This window comes from Protopterus annectens, chromosome 1.part0, assembly GCF_019279795.1.
Source record: "Protopterus annectens isolate FY-2018-M chromosome 1.part0, PAN1.0, whole genome shotgun sequence".
NCBI classification, from domain to species: Eukaryota; Metazoa; Chordata; order Ceratodontiformes; family Protopteridae; genus Protopterus; species Protopterus annectens.
This window is the reverse complement of record NC_056725.1, coordinates 1052527806-1052541856: the sequence shown is the minus strand read 5'-3', so window position 1 is coordinate 1052541856 and position 14051 is coordinate 1052527806. Positions and strand designations below refer to the sequence as shown.

The 14051-nt window shown below is 41.1% G+C and overlaps 1 protein-coding gene across 2 annotated transcripts in view; it reads right to left on the bottom strand.

Annotated features, from left to right (window-relative positions):
* Positions 1-14051, bottom strand: part of GEN1 (GEN1 Holliday junction 5' flap endonuclease) — a 911226-nt gene that overhangs the window by 848673 nt on the left and 48502 nt on the right. Inside the window, exon 2 of one of the 2 annotated variants that reach the window (XM_044064875.1) lies at positions 6183-6403. In XM_044064875.1, coding sequence (XP_043920810.1) covers positions 6183-6361 — 179 coding nt within the window. In that variant the 5' untranslated portion in view covers positions 6362-6403. The remainder of the gene's footprint in view (positions 1-6182; positions 6404-14051) is intronic. The other variant, XM_044064884.1, reaches the window with a different exon arrangement.

Here is a 14051-nt window from a genome sequence, read left to right as displayed (position 1 = left end):
GTCAGCTGCCTGTCGGGTGCCAGGATCCGCCACATAACGCATGCACTCAAGTCACTCCACAGCAAGTACAAATATGACTCTGTCATTGTCCATGTTGGAGTGAATGACTTGAGACATACCTCCCTGGACTACATGAAAAGAGACATGGAAGAGCTCTCAGATCATGTGGCCCAGGCAGGTATGACCCTAGCCCTGTGTAGCATCCTGCCTTCGCCCAGAATGATACTACAATATAAGGATAAAATGATTGACTTCAACAATTGGCTAAGCTTATGGTGTCATTCAAAGGGGATCCAGTATCTGTCTGCCTGGGACGACATGATTGACAGACCACGATGCTTTGCCAGAGATGGTCTGCACCTGTCGCCCCTGGGATTCAGGTTACTGGCTAAGGCTCTTGCCACCCCTATAGTGCCTTTTTTAGGCAAACCTCAAAGGACAAAACCACCACCGTAACAGGTACAAGCATGCAAAATCTGAAGGTAATGCTACTCAATGTTAGAAGTCTAAACCTCAAAATGCACTCTCGAGGCACTCCTAAAAATGGAGAACATCGATATCTGTGCAGTAACTGAGACCTGGTTCAAGGCACCAGAGAGCATCCCTGCAATACCAGGCTACAACTCTTACCACACTTTTCGGCCACCAAACCAGGACCGAAACACTAAAGGTGGAGGAGTGTCAATATTCACCAAGGATATTCACACCACCAGGCTAGTTGGCCAACACAATGTGTCTGAAATTCTCCAAGTGCAACTAACACTAGGTAAGACTGCAATCCAAATTGCAGCTTGCTACAGATCCCCCACCATACCCCAAGATTCTCACTACACCTTTCTAAACATACTGGAAAATATTAAGATAGAACCAAACACCCTAATACTGGGTGATTTTAACTACCCTGCCATTAACTGGGAAAACTACTCATGTCCCAACACCTTTGCATAACGGTTCTTGGAATTCATAAATTCCAATGCCCTGGATCAACTAATCCATAGTCCCACCAGGGGCTCCAATATCCTAGACCTGGTCATTATCAACATGGGAAATCAATGCTCCATACCTATGGTCACCCCCTCGTTAGTCAGGTCTGACCATAAGCTAATCACCCTTAACATCCACATCCCACCCCCACCTCCCAGTAAAGAAACCACCATGAAAAACTTCTCCAAAGCCAACTTCATGCTACTCAAGTCAGAAGTGACAAACTTCATGACACCCATGCAGCCGGGAACTGAAAGTTCAACTGCTGAAGCCTACACTAAGGCACTGTACGAGCACATCCACTCATGTATGAATCGTGCCATCCCAAATAGAACCAAAATGCTCTCATCCAAAAAAAGGAAGCCAATCTGGTGGTCCCCTGCCATAAACAAACTTTACAACAAAAGAAAGAAACTTTTGCAGAAAAGAGGAAAATCCCAGGATGCAAAAAACTCCCTTACTAGCCTCAGTAAGAAACTGAGATGCCTCATAAAATCCTCCAAAGCTAGTTACGAAAATAAAATTGCCAAAGATTCCAAAGACAACCACAAAGCATTCTACAACTATGTCAAGAATCTAAATGGCAATGCTCAGAGCTAAAACAGAATGGCATTAAATATACTGATCCAAAGGATATTGCCAATATCCTGGCAGATCGATTCAGTGCCAACTTCACCCCCCTCTCACCCCCCTAAATGGCCCATCTCAATACCGGAAGATTGCCAAATTCCAGTAATAACGGCCACACAGGTACAAAACGCACTCTCTAAAGCCAAGAATACAGCATCCATAGGACCAGATGACATCCCGGGCTGTGTACTACATGAACTACAATATGAACTGGCACCTCACCTAAGTGTCATATTTAATCATAGCCTCACCTCAGGTTTCATGCCCACTGAGTGGCGCAGAGCTACAGTTATCCCAGTCCACAAGGGGGGATCCACCTTGGATCCCAGAAACTACCGTCCCATCAGTCTGACAAGCCTTATCTGCAAGGCCATGGAGCGTATTATCATGGAACTTATAAACAAAGACATTGGCAACCTTCAAACACTGGACCCCACCCAGTTTGGGTTTGTGAAGGGCCGATCTTGTCTCCTGAACCTGACTGACTTCTTTGAATCAGTCTCCAGAGCCATGGACAAGGGTAAGGTGGTCCACACAGCCTATCTAGACCTTGCCAAGGCCTTTGACACCATTCCCCCACTCTGGAATCATAGATAAACTTACTAAGTTGGGCATTAATCCCTATGTCACCCAATGGGTTGCTAAATGGCTTACTGATAGAACCCACACTGTAAAAGTAGCCGACTCCAAATCCAGCTCCAGACAAGTGACAAGTGGAGTACCTCAGGGTTCAGTCCTGGGGCCGCTCTTGTTTGGCATCTACTTCTCTGAAGTACAGGTCAACACTAAGGGACTCTGGCTAACAAAGTTTGCAGATGACTGCAAACTGGGAGCCATTATTGAATCCCCAATTGATGTGGATACTCTACAAAAGGGCCTTACAGAAACAGATGCTTGGTGCCAGAGCCATGGGCTCAAGCTCAATGCCAAGAAATGTATTGTTATCCCCTTTGGGAAAAAACATGTATCCATGAATTACCATATAGGTGGCAGTACACAAAACAAAGAAAGTGTGATAAGAGACTTAGGGACACAGGTGGACAGTGGTCTCACCTTCGATAACCACATCGCCACAACAGTCAGGAAATCCTTCTATGTGGCACACCTCATCACGAAGGGCTTTTCATCCAGAAGAAAGGAGGTCATTGTCCCACTGTACTCATCCCTCATTAGACCCATTATAGAATACAACGCCCCATTTGGTATGTACCTCTCAAGACATCTGCAACAACTGGAAAGGCCTCAGAAATACCTCACTAAAAGAATCACAGGCCTAAAGCAGATGCCCTACGCTGACCGCCTTAAAAACTCCAGCTATACTCTGTCGTGATATCGTCTACTCAGAGGCGATCTCTGCTTAACATACAAGGCCATGTCAAACCCAGAGCTGTTGGACATGCTACACTTAAAGAAATCCCAATCCCTCAGAGCCACATGCTCCAGGGATCTAAACCTTGTCATCACAATAAACAAAACATGCTGGAGGGATAGGTTCCTGACCCAGAGACTCCCCAGACTCTGCAATAGATTGCCCATAAATGTCAAGCAGAGTGCCTCTTTGGACCTCTTCAAGAGGTACCTTGATGATTGGATGGGAGAAAGGAAATTCAGGGATCACGTCAGTCGCCCTGCTAGACAGGGGTCCAGGAAAGTAAATAATGTGGGAAGAAATAGCCAGGGAGTTGTTATGGCTAGGCTTGTATAGGCCCTAGGGCTGATAGCCTAGTACCAACCTATGAACGATACATGACATTATAGAGTACTAACAGATCACTGTAATTAATACAACCACACAGGAGGGCTGCAGTTGAGCCATTTACAGTCATTTTGCAGTTATACTTATATAAATAAGGGTGCTTATACAATTAAAGAGGGCAGTGCAAGCATATCAGTATTGTGGGAACTGAGACAGAGAAAGTTGTCATGAGTAAGAGTACAGACAGAATTAGATGTGGTGGTGCTGAGGAGAGAGTTAGGTTTTAGGGAGTGTGGTTTTGGCACTTGTGCACTGCCAGAGAGAGGAAAGGTGTTGTCTAAGCAACTTCTTGAAGAGAGAAGGAATGCTAGTGGTTCTGATGGAAGGTGGGAGGGCATTCCATAGTTTTAAGACAATAAAAGAATAAAGCACCTGACTAGCTGAGAGATTTGTTTTTTCTACTTTGAGCAATACTTTGTTTTCACATCTAAGAAATCTGTAACTGGACAAGGAAGCTTAAAGGTAATACTCACCATTGTAGAAGCACAGAAATCAGTGATGCACTAAATTCCAAACCACATGATATCAATATCCTACAAGACATTCAGCTACAGCTTCAGAATCCCATCAACTAGAGACATAACCATGTTAGATTTTGAGAGTGATTTCTTATCATACTGCATATTCTTAATGAAGTAGACAAGCAAAATGAGGAACAGTAATTCCATGGGCCCAAATGACATAGGTGCTCCAGTTAGCTGACGTGTTGTTAAAAGTCTACCAAAATAATGGAGTTTTTGTTTATAGTGAGTTCAGTGATTATATCCAGGAACTTTATACGATTATAATGGGCTATAAACTGATGGTTGTTTTTGCTTGGTATAATTTGGGGCTCAATGAGCTTTATTTGTGGGTGCATGGGAAACTGTCTAGAAGTTATATGGTGTCTAATAAATATGGAGATGCCACCAAAGTAGCTACTGGGTCTGAAAGTATGGTAGGTGCATATCCCAGTTAAAGAGAGAGTGCTTTCTAAACGTTTAAATAAAGTTTCAGTAATTACACATAAATGGATGTGATTCAAATGAAGGAGGGCATCAAGGCTGGACATTTTGTTGATGAGATTTCTGACATTGAGCAGGGCCACCTTAGCGTGACAGTTTTTTGGACTGGGTATGTTAGTTACACTGGGATATGTTGGACTCTGCCTAAAAAAAGGCTCTATGGGGCAGCAAAGACCTTGGTTAATATGCAGAAGCCTTAGAAGCTCTATGGGGGCAGCAAAAACTTTAGCTAATATGCAAAAGCCTTGGAATGAGAGGTGCAGACCATCCTTCACAAAGCAAGTAGGGTTACTGAGCAAAATAGTAATTCTGTAGGCTGTGATAAAGCAGTGCTTAAAAATTAGAAAGCAGAGAAAAAAAAATCTCTCTCTCTCTCTCTCTCTCTATATATATATATATATATATATATATATATATATATATATTATATATATAGACATATATGGGTCTACTGTTTGTTGAAAACACAGTTTATCGACAAACAGAAGGCTGAGCCCACTTAAGCGAAAGTGCACTTTTGCGAAAGCCGATTCACCGAAGCACGGTACAGTAGGGAGAAGGAAATATATCCTTTTCCCCACTGTAGTGTGATCTCGGAGTTAGTCTATTTAAGTAAGAGGGTGTGGGGGTGCAGGGGGGCTTGCCACCCGGCAAAACTGTGTTTTCTCTGTTTTTTTTTTTTTATTTTACGGATTCGGTGAATCAGCTTTCGTGAAAGTGCACTTTCGGTGAAGTGCACTTTTGCAGAAGTGGGGTCCTACGTTTCTTTTTCGAGATTATATAATTTCAATAAAGAAAAGTAGACCCATATAAATGTATGTATGTATGTATGTGTATATATATATGTGTATATATATATATATATATATATATATATATATATATATATATATTTTTTTTTTTAAATCACAGTGTAACTTCTGCTTTCAACATCTGCACTTTAAGAAGGAACTTGGACTGTTTTTTATGACAGTAACCTTAAGTTGTGCTGATGCCATCAGAGGTGAGGCAAGTTCTTTAAACAAAAGCACAAGAGGCACAAGCTGTACTGTTGTACACCTTGCCACCCTCTCCCCTCAAATGACTGCAATTCTTTTATTGTTTTTTCAGATCCACAATACTGCTGAAAGTGTACTTGGATATTAATGTTTTGTTTTGATCCTTTGAATTAGTTTTATAATAATAAAGGAAAACCGTGTAATGCATTCCCCACACTATGCACAAAAACATGACACATCACGCATTCTTAGACTTTTAAGCCATTCCATTTAATGTCCATAGCAATTATATTCTCTGCATGTATTTTCTGTAGTTTTAGACCACAGTAGTTTTAAGTAGTTTTATTTTTCTTGAACTCCTGTCATCATGTATAAGTAATCAGTGACAGACACTTGCGTGTGTGTTCAAGTTTGAGCACACTGGAACCCACACTCATTAGCTATAGATGCATTCATCCTTTGAGATGTTACAACCTCAGAGGTAGTACATCTAGGGATTAGGGATATGGAGCATACTTCCTACATTGGGGAATCTTCTTAGATTTATAGCATATTCCTAAACAAGCAATTAGCAAAAAGTTCAATTTGGCATTTGAGCTCTTATAGATCCCTGCATAAGCTATCTTTATGTAAAACTGTGCTATATGCCATAAGTTACATCTACTACTTAAAAGTACAAACATTGTAAAGAGTTTTGACAGAATAAAAGTGTCCCCTGTCTGCATCAGGCAGATTAATTTGAAATCATTAAATGCAGCATTTAAAACTGTTGTAACTGCATATGTGTGATAGAAAATGTTAAATTCTTACATCTCCAAAGAAAGGTACCTGAGATAAGGTTTGCTGACTACTCCAATCATTCCCTTCACAGACTGTGCTTCACACACCCAGAGACTCAGATCGACAGCCAAGGTTTTTCCACCAAGACTCTGAAGATGGACATGCTCTCTGACAGGCTCTATTATCTGCCAAAGGTCAGTCACTCCCATTGTAATGTAAATGTATGAGTCTGTAGCCTGTGATGCAAATTTCTGAAAAAAAAAAGAATATGAAACTATTATGGTACTTCCATTTGATAAGTATATTACTGAAATAAGATAAGACATTAGGCCTCTGCAAGATCTCTACAACTGCAGATATAAGCACTGATAACCATAATCAGAATGCAAACTGCATTTATTTACAGAATTTAAACCATGACAACACCAGGTTGTTAATAAGCAGATGTTCATATTCATTCTATTACATGATTACTTACTGTAAATGCACCAAAACTGTAAATTGTAAGTCCAGTACATGCTTTCTTTCCTGCGGAGTTACAGTTTACTATCAACCTGGAGGTGAAACTTATGTATTACTGCAATGAAAAATATGCTCACTAAGGCTTAGTTTAGTCTAACAGCAGCCTCTTGCCCAAATAATGAATACTGTACTGCTTCATGAAGGAAGTCATGGAGGGGAAATGAGTGACACCACTTCTACTGCATGGAGTCCCTGCTGAATTAACTGAAGTTGGTGAAGTGCAGAATGTGAACTTTGAATGAGTACTTTTATAGATAAGTGTAATAGGAATATGAAAAAAGTTGCCTAGAACTTGAGACTTCCAAGATGGCTGCACACTGAGTAACAGCTGGTTTCTAGTTACCCCAGTGTGAGAACAGAAACTCAGCAGCGAAGGCCAGTACACTTGTGTTTATGGGTAAATTTCAGTAACTGGCTAGTAAGTGCACTTTCTGGATGCCAGGAATAAGGAAATACAGAAGACCTGGAAAAAAAATCAGCTACAAAATTGAGGAAGAAACACTGACTGTGGAAAGTTCTGCAGCTGTTCAGCAAAAAGCAATGAAACCTTCAGACACGACTTCCAATAACCTACAGGACGATACAAGGCAACTGCATACAGACCTGGTTAAACTAAACAAAACACTAATGGAGTATTATCAACACAAACAACAAATGGCTGGAAAAAAATGGATGAAGCTTTAAACAGATATTCTGATGAGACGATAAAGCTGCAAAAATCAGAGGCTGAAATGAAGAAAAGGCTGGCTGAATATGAGAATGCTCAGGAAGAGATGTTTAAAAAAATAACAGAATTAGAGGACAGAGCATATAGTGAAAACATGAGATTTTCAGCTATACCAGAGTAGCTGGAAGGAACAGACTGCATTAATTTTATGAAAGCACAAATAAGCAACTGGACTGGTATTCCACAGCTGGAGTTGTTAGCTGAAAGGGCACATCATGTGTATGCTCCAAACCTAGCTATAAAAAAGCAACCTAAACTTTTAATAGTAAAGATGCAATCCTACCAGCAGAAGGAGTTGATTCTGACAAACTGTGGCAGAAAGACAAAATACTAAAGGTAGGAGACAGCAGAGTGTTTGTGCAGAATGATTACTCGCTGTATACCAGGCAGAAGAGGAGTAAATTCATTCCACTATTCGGGGAATGTCGAGACATAAGTGCGAGATTCAAACAGCTGTATCCAGCTGTTTTTAGAGTATTCTTCCCTGGAGGGACGAAATCATTTTTCGATGACATGCATGCTAAGGAGGAAATACAAAAGTTTGTTCAACAAAAAGTGAGCTGTGAAACAGAAGGAGCTTCTGCTTCTTGTTCTTCTGGTAAGAAATACCACAGAGAGACTTTACCTATGAAACCTTTTCCAGTATTTCAATGAAAAATGTTGGAGAGAAGGAAGGGAGCAAGAGAACTGATTAGAAAAATCGAGAGTACATTGGAAATGAAGCAGAGACAAGATTTGGGTGATGGAGAAGAACAGTAATAAAACCAGTAACTCATCGTGGGATTACAATGCAATAACTATATTTGTGAAATATGACAGAACAAGAAAATCTGGAAATATTGCACTTTTTCAAAATTTCTTGGATTTGTAGGGGACTCTAAGTATATGCCGTACTTCATGCCATTAATGTTCAGAAAAATGCTTTGGAGAGGGAAAGAGAGGGGAGAAAGCGAACTGTAAGTAAAAAATATGTTCTTAATTGTACTGTATTTGTGGTATATGGTTTCCTTTGCATGCTATTGTTAAGTGTAATGGGATAGTAAACAGGTGCGGGTTTTTCTTCTTCTCCACTCTTCTTTCTAAATGTAGGCAATGCAATGTAAAAAAAAAAAAAGCCTCGTTAAAAAGACATGCCAAAATTAAAATTAATGTGCTTTTTTCATTCTTGCATGGGGAAATTAGTGTATTAAGGACCTTAGACTGATAATGAAAAAGAATATTGAATATCATGAGGCTTCTGTTTCTAGCAAATGCATGTATACTTAGTAGCAATTGTGCAGCTGGTCTTCATGTTTCATAGGTTCATAGGTAGGTACTAGACTATCTGCCCGAGGGCATTTATAAGCCTAGCCAGAGTGTGTCGGCTTTTGCCGCCCCATTGATTAATTAACTGATCCTTTGTCAAGGAGAGCCAATGAATTGATCCCAGGGGTGTATTTTCTGTTACCCATCCACTCATCAAGGTTTCTCTTGAAGAGTGTTAGTGAGGGGCTCTGCCTAATGTAGTTTAGAATTTTGTTCCAAAGCATGGGGAGTCTCTGTGATAGGAATCTATCCCTCCAGTATGTTCTATTTATTGTTGTGGCGAGGTTTAGCTCACTAGAGCGCGTGGCTTGCAGTGACTTGGATTTCTTTAGGTGGAACATGTCCTTCAATTCTGATTTAGACATAGCTTTGTAAGTCAGGCAGAGAGCACCTCTGAGTAAGTGATATGCCAATGCCACAGAGTACAGCCAGAGTTTTTTCAGTTGGGCTGCATAGGACATATGTTTGAGGCCAGTAATCCTCTAGGTGAGGTACTTTTGTGGTCTCTCCAGGTGTTGGAAGTGTCTTGTGAGGTAAATCCCAAATGGGGCATTGTACTCTATGATGGGTCTGATGAGTGACAAGTAAAGGGGCACTATAACCTCTTTATTTCTAGATGCGAACCCTTTAGTAATTAGATGGGCCACATAGAAGGATTTCCTAACTACTTTGGCAATATGATTGTCAAAGGATAGATTACTGTCTACCTGGGTCCCCAGATCTCTTACTACCTCTTCTGTATTAAGGGGGCTGCCACCTATGTGGTAATTTGTGGGTGTTTTGTTTTTTCCCAAATGAGATGACTATGCATTTTTTGGCATTTAGCTTGAGGCCATGACTTTGACACCAGGTGTCCGTCTCAGTAAGGCCCTTTTGGAGGATGTCCGTGTCAGCCGGAGAGTCAATTATGGCTCCCAGCTTGCAATCATCGGTGAACTTGGTTAGCCATAGTCTTCCTGTGTTTGCCTGTACGTCTGAAAAGTATATGCCGAACAGTAGGTGTCCCAGGACCGAACCTTGCACGACACCACTTGTGACTGGTTTAGAGTTGGACCTGGAGCCCGCTATTCTTACCATGTGAGTTCCGTCTGCAAGCCAGTTGGCAACCCATCTCATGACGTAGGGGTTTATGTTCAGGTTGCTGAGTTTTTCTTTAATACCTGAGTGGGGAATGGTGTCGAAAGCCTTGGAGAGGTCAAGGTAGGTTGAGTAAACAACCTCTCCCTCGTCTACGGCCTTGGTGACTGTCTCAAAGAAGTCAACTAAGTTTAGTAGGCATGATCTGCCCTTAACAAAGCCGAACTGGGTTGGGTCAAGTGTTTGGAGGTTCCCAATGTCTTTGTTAATGAGTTCCATGATGATGCACTCCATAGCCTTGCAGATCAGGCTAGTCAGGCTTATGGGGCGATAGTTACCAGGGTCAGTTGTGGCTCCTCCTTTGTGGAGTGGAATAACCGTTGCTGTGCGCCATTCTATGGGCATGTAGCCTGTGGAGAGGCTGAGGTTGAACAGCATGTTTAGGTGGGGGGTTAGTTTGTTCTGTAGTTTGTGCAAGACACAGCCTGGGACACCATCTGGCCCCATAGACACTGTGTTTTTGGCTTTTGAAAGGGCTATTTTCACCTGTGCATCTGTGATTTCCGGGACACTACACTTTTCTGGTATTGTTGTGGGTCCTTTTGGGGGTGAGAGGGGGGTGAAGTTTGCACTGAATCTATCTGCCAGGATGTTGGCAATATCAGTAGGTTCAGTATATTTTGTGATATTTTGCAGTAGTTCAGTGCATATCTGCGAGTTGCCACTTAGATTCTCAACATAGCTAAAGAAGGCTTTATGGTTATCTTTTGAATCCTTGGCTATTTTTCTTTCAAAGTTAGCCTTGGATGATTTTATGAGGGACCTTAGTTTCTTATTGATACTGATCAGGGATGTCTTTCCTTCTTGGGATTTGCTTTTTTTCTGAACTAGTTTCCTCCTTCTATTGTATAGCCTATTTATGGCAGGGGTCCACCAGACTGGTTTCCTTCTCTTAGAGGAGTGAGTCTTGGTTTTTCTAGGGATGGCACGATCCATGCATCCTTGTAGGTGCTCATAGAATGCATTTGTAAAGGTTAGAGGTGGAAGGTGATCTGTAGTAGGCCACAATTTGCATTGCAGATTTGCCCGATGTTAGATGCACATGGATGATGTCAGAGGTATCATGCTGTGCCACTAACCTGGAGGTGTAGGTATCCTTGATGAATATGGATACACCCCCTCCTTTTGTGTTTCGGTCCGTGTTCTGTGGCTGAAACATGTGATACGAGTTGTTGCACGGTATTGCTGGGGTACTCTCTGGAGCCTTGAACCAGGTTTCAGTTACTGCACAGATGTTGACGTTCTCCATACTGAGGAGTGCTTCGTGTGCGTGCATTTTGAGATTTAAACTCCTGGCATTGAATAGCATAACCCTCAGTTTTATTAATTGTGCTGTTTACGGAGGTGGGTTTGACTTTTGAGCCTTACCAAAAAAAGGCACTATGGGGGCAGCAAGAGCCCTGGCCAGTATTCGAAAGCCTAGGTGTGACAGGTGCAAGACGTCTCTTGCGAAGCAATGTGGATTGTTGAGTATGTCGTCCCAGGCTGACAGACACTGGATCCCCTTTGAATGACACCAGAAGCTTAGCCAATTGTTGAATTTGATAATTTTTTCTTTATAATGAGTTATCATTCTTGGTTAGGGCAGGATGCTACTCAGGGTCAGTGTCATACCAGCCTGGGCTACATGATCAGAGAGCTCTTCCATGTCTCTTTTCTTGTAGTCCAGGAAGGTACGTCTCAGGTCATTCACACCAACATGAACAATGACAGAGTCATATTTGTACTTGTTCTGGAGTGACCTGAGTGCTTATGTTATGTGGCGGATTCTGGCTCCCGACAGGCAGCTAACAGTAATCTTCTGCTTGTCCAGCCTAGTGACTGGGACGTCAGTGTGCCTGACTATAGAGTCACATATTACTAGTGTGTTAGGTATGTTATTTCGTCTTAAGGGTTGTGATTGTGCGGCACACTGATTTTGTGTTTTATGTGTTGTCTGGTTTGTGACGGGAGGTGCAGGTTGTTTGGGGTGTCTGCTTTGGAGGTCTCTGATGCTTTTGCAGGTTTTTATTTAGAGCCTCCGAGTATGATTTTGTGTATTTATGTGTATTTTTTGCCAGTGCTGGTTTAGTAGGTCTATGTGTGGCTGGAGGTGTGGTGCAAGTGTTAACCTTCTCCTCTTTACTGCCTGTTCCAGTCTTGGGTGGAGACAGCTTAGCCTCCAGTTTGGCTGTATAATTGCATCTCTCGCATATGTTAGTGTTTTGTGGTAGGAGGAGAGTGTTGTCGGTGTACATGAGGCAGTTGTAACATTGCCTCAGGATACCCAGATTCACCAGCTGGGCTGGAGAGTACACCTGAAATTGCCCTTTGGTCATGCCTGAATAGTAGGGTGAGCTGCTTAGTTGCTTGGTTGGTGAGGGGTGAATAAAGAGTCTTGCCCTGCTGGGCAATCAAGTGTCAGTGTATATTAGTGCTTGCTATTAGGTCTGAGATCCATGGAAATAATCTGATAAAGAGAAAATGGCTGTCTGGTTCCATGGAGACAATCTAATAAAGAAAAACTGGAGACAGTCTGGTGGAATGGGATTGGCTGGGGGAAGGGGAGGAAAGAATAAACGAGAAATTGGCTAGGACATAATGTGGTCTGAAAGCAATCAGGGTTTCGAAAGCTGGGAGGGCTATAAAGACAGGACAAAACCAATTAGACTTGCAGAAAAATGTTCTCAGTTTTTTTTCTTTTTAATACAATGGGGATACTGATATAAACATGTGCTTTTGTTTTTTTCTTCTCCCTTCTTTTTCTTTGTTCAGTTTTAAGAAATGTAAGCACTGCAATGTAAAAAGGGGGAGAGAGGAAAGGTCTAGTTAAGAGCATATGATGAAAAAAAAACAACAGTGTGCTTTTTTCCATGCTTGCATAAGGAAATGACTGGGTTAAGACCCTAGGTGTTATCCAATAACAAGTTTATTACAAAGCATGTAAATGGAAAAGAATACTGAGTATTATAAGGATTTCTTTCTGGTAAACAAGATACCCTTAGCAGTTTTGTGTCTGCTTTGCATTTCACTAGAAGACAATTTGATAAAGATAAATGGCTTGCAGAAAGTATTTACTGAAAGCACTCAAGTGTTTCCTCACCTGGGAGAGTTATAAAGATAGACAAAATCAAATAGCATTTACTAATGGCAAAGGCTGTACCATGCATCTTAGCATGACTAACCTTTCTTTTTGATTAACTGTAGGCTGTCTGTGTGGCTATCAATGTAGAATGTTTGTTCTTATTAGGAAGCAAAAACATTAATATTTGAAGATGTACATAATCTTGTACGTTATTATTAAGTTAATAGGGTTTGGAGGGGGTTGTGGGTGTTTGTTCTGCTTGAGGGCTTTCAAAAAAACAAAAAGTTATGTAAGATGTGGCATGGGCTCAAATGGATATTATGTTTATCGCACTTAGGTTCAACATAATTTGGTGACTACCGGACTTTCTAGTGACATTTTTTCAGCGAGAGGGTATTTTATATTTCATCGCTCCAATTTGGATTCAACAACTTAAGGAACTTTGAGCTTTAGGATGGACAAAGACTCATGCTTACCAAACTTGTAGAATTATGTGGAACATGTATGCCTAATAGGGATACGGTCTTTTCTGTATATATATATATACTAAATAGTTGTGATTTCTTTATCAATCATTTGGGGCATGTTTTTTGGCGTTTTTGAAACTTTTATGTGTATGGGCAAGATTATGTCATGATATAACATATTACTTGCATTTATGGGCCATAGATACTTGTAGTGAGCAATTTTTTGTTCAGGGGAATCATACGAATTATCTTTGGGTTCCAGTATAAGGGCCGGTACGCAGTGTTGTGTGTATTCACGGATATATGGGCTCATAATCAGCTCTCTTGCCTATCGCATCTAAGGTTCATTATATTTTGCGACTATTTAGACATTTATGTGACACTTTTTCAGCAAAAGGGCATATATATTACAACGTATAGGTTTGGATTTAACAACTCAAGGAACTTTGGGCTCTGGGTTGGATGAAGATTTACGGATACCAGATGTGTAGAATTCTGTGGTATATTAATGCTTTACAGGGATAGGAACATATCTTTATATATATATATACTAGAAAGTCGTGATATGTGTATTTAATCATCTAGGGTATGTTATTTGGTGTTTGTGAACAACATACGTATGGGCAGGACTATGTTATGTACATAATATATGTTTTGTTTTTGTAGGAGTCATAAGT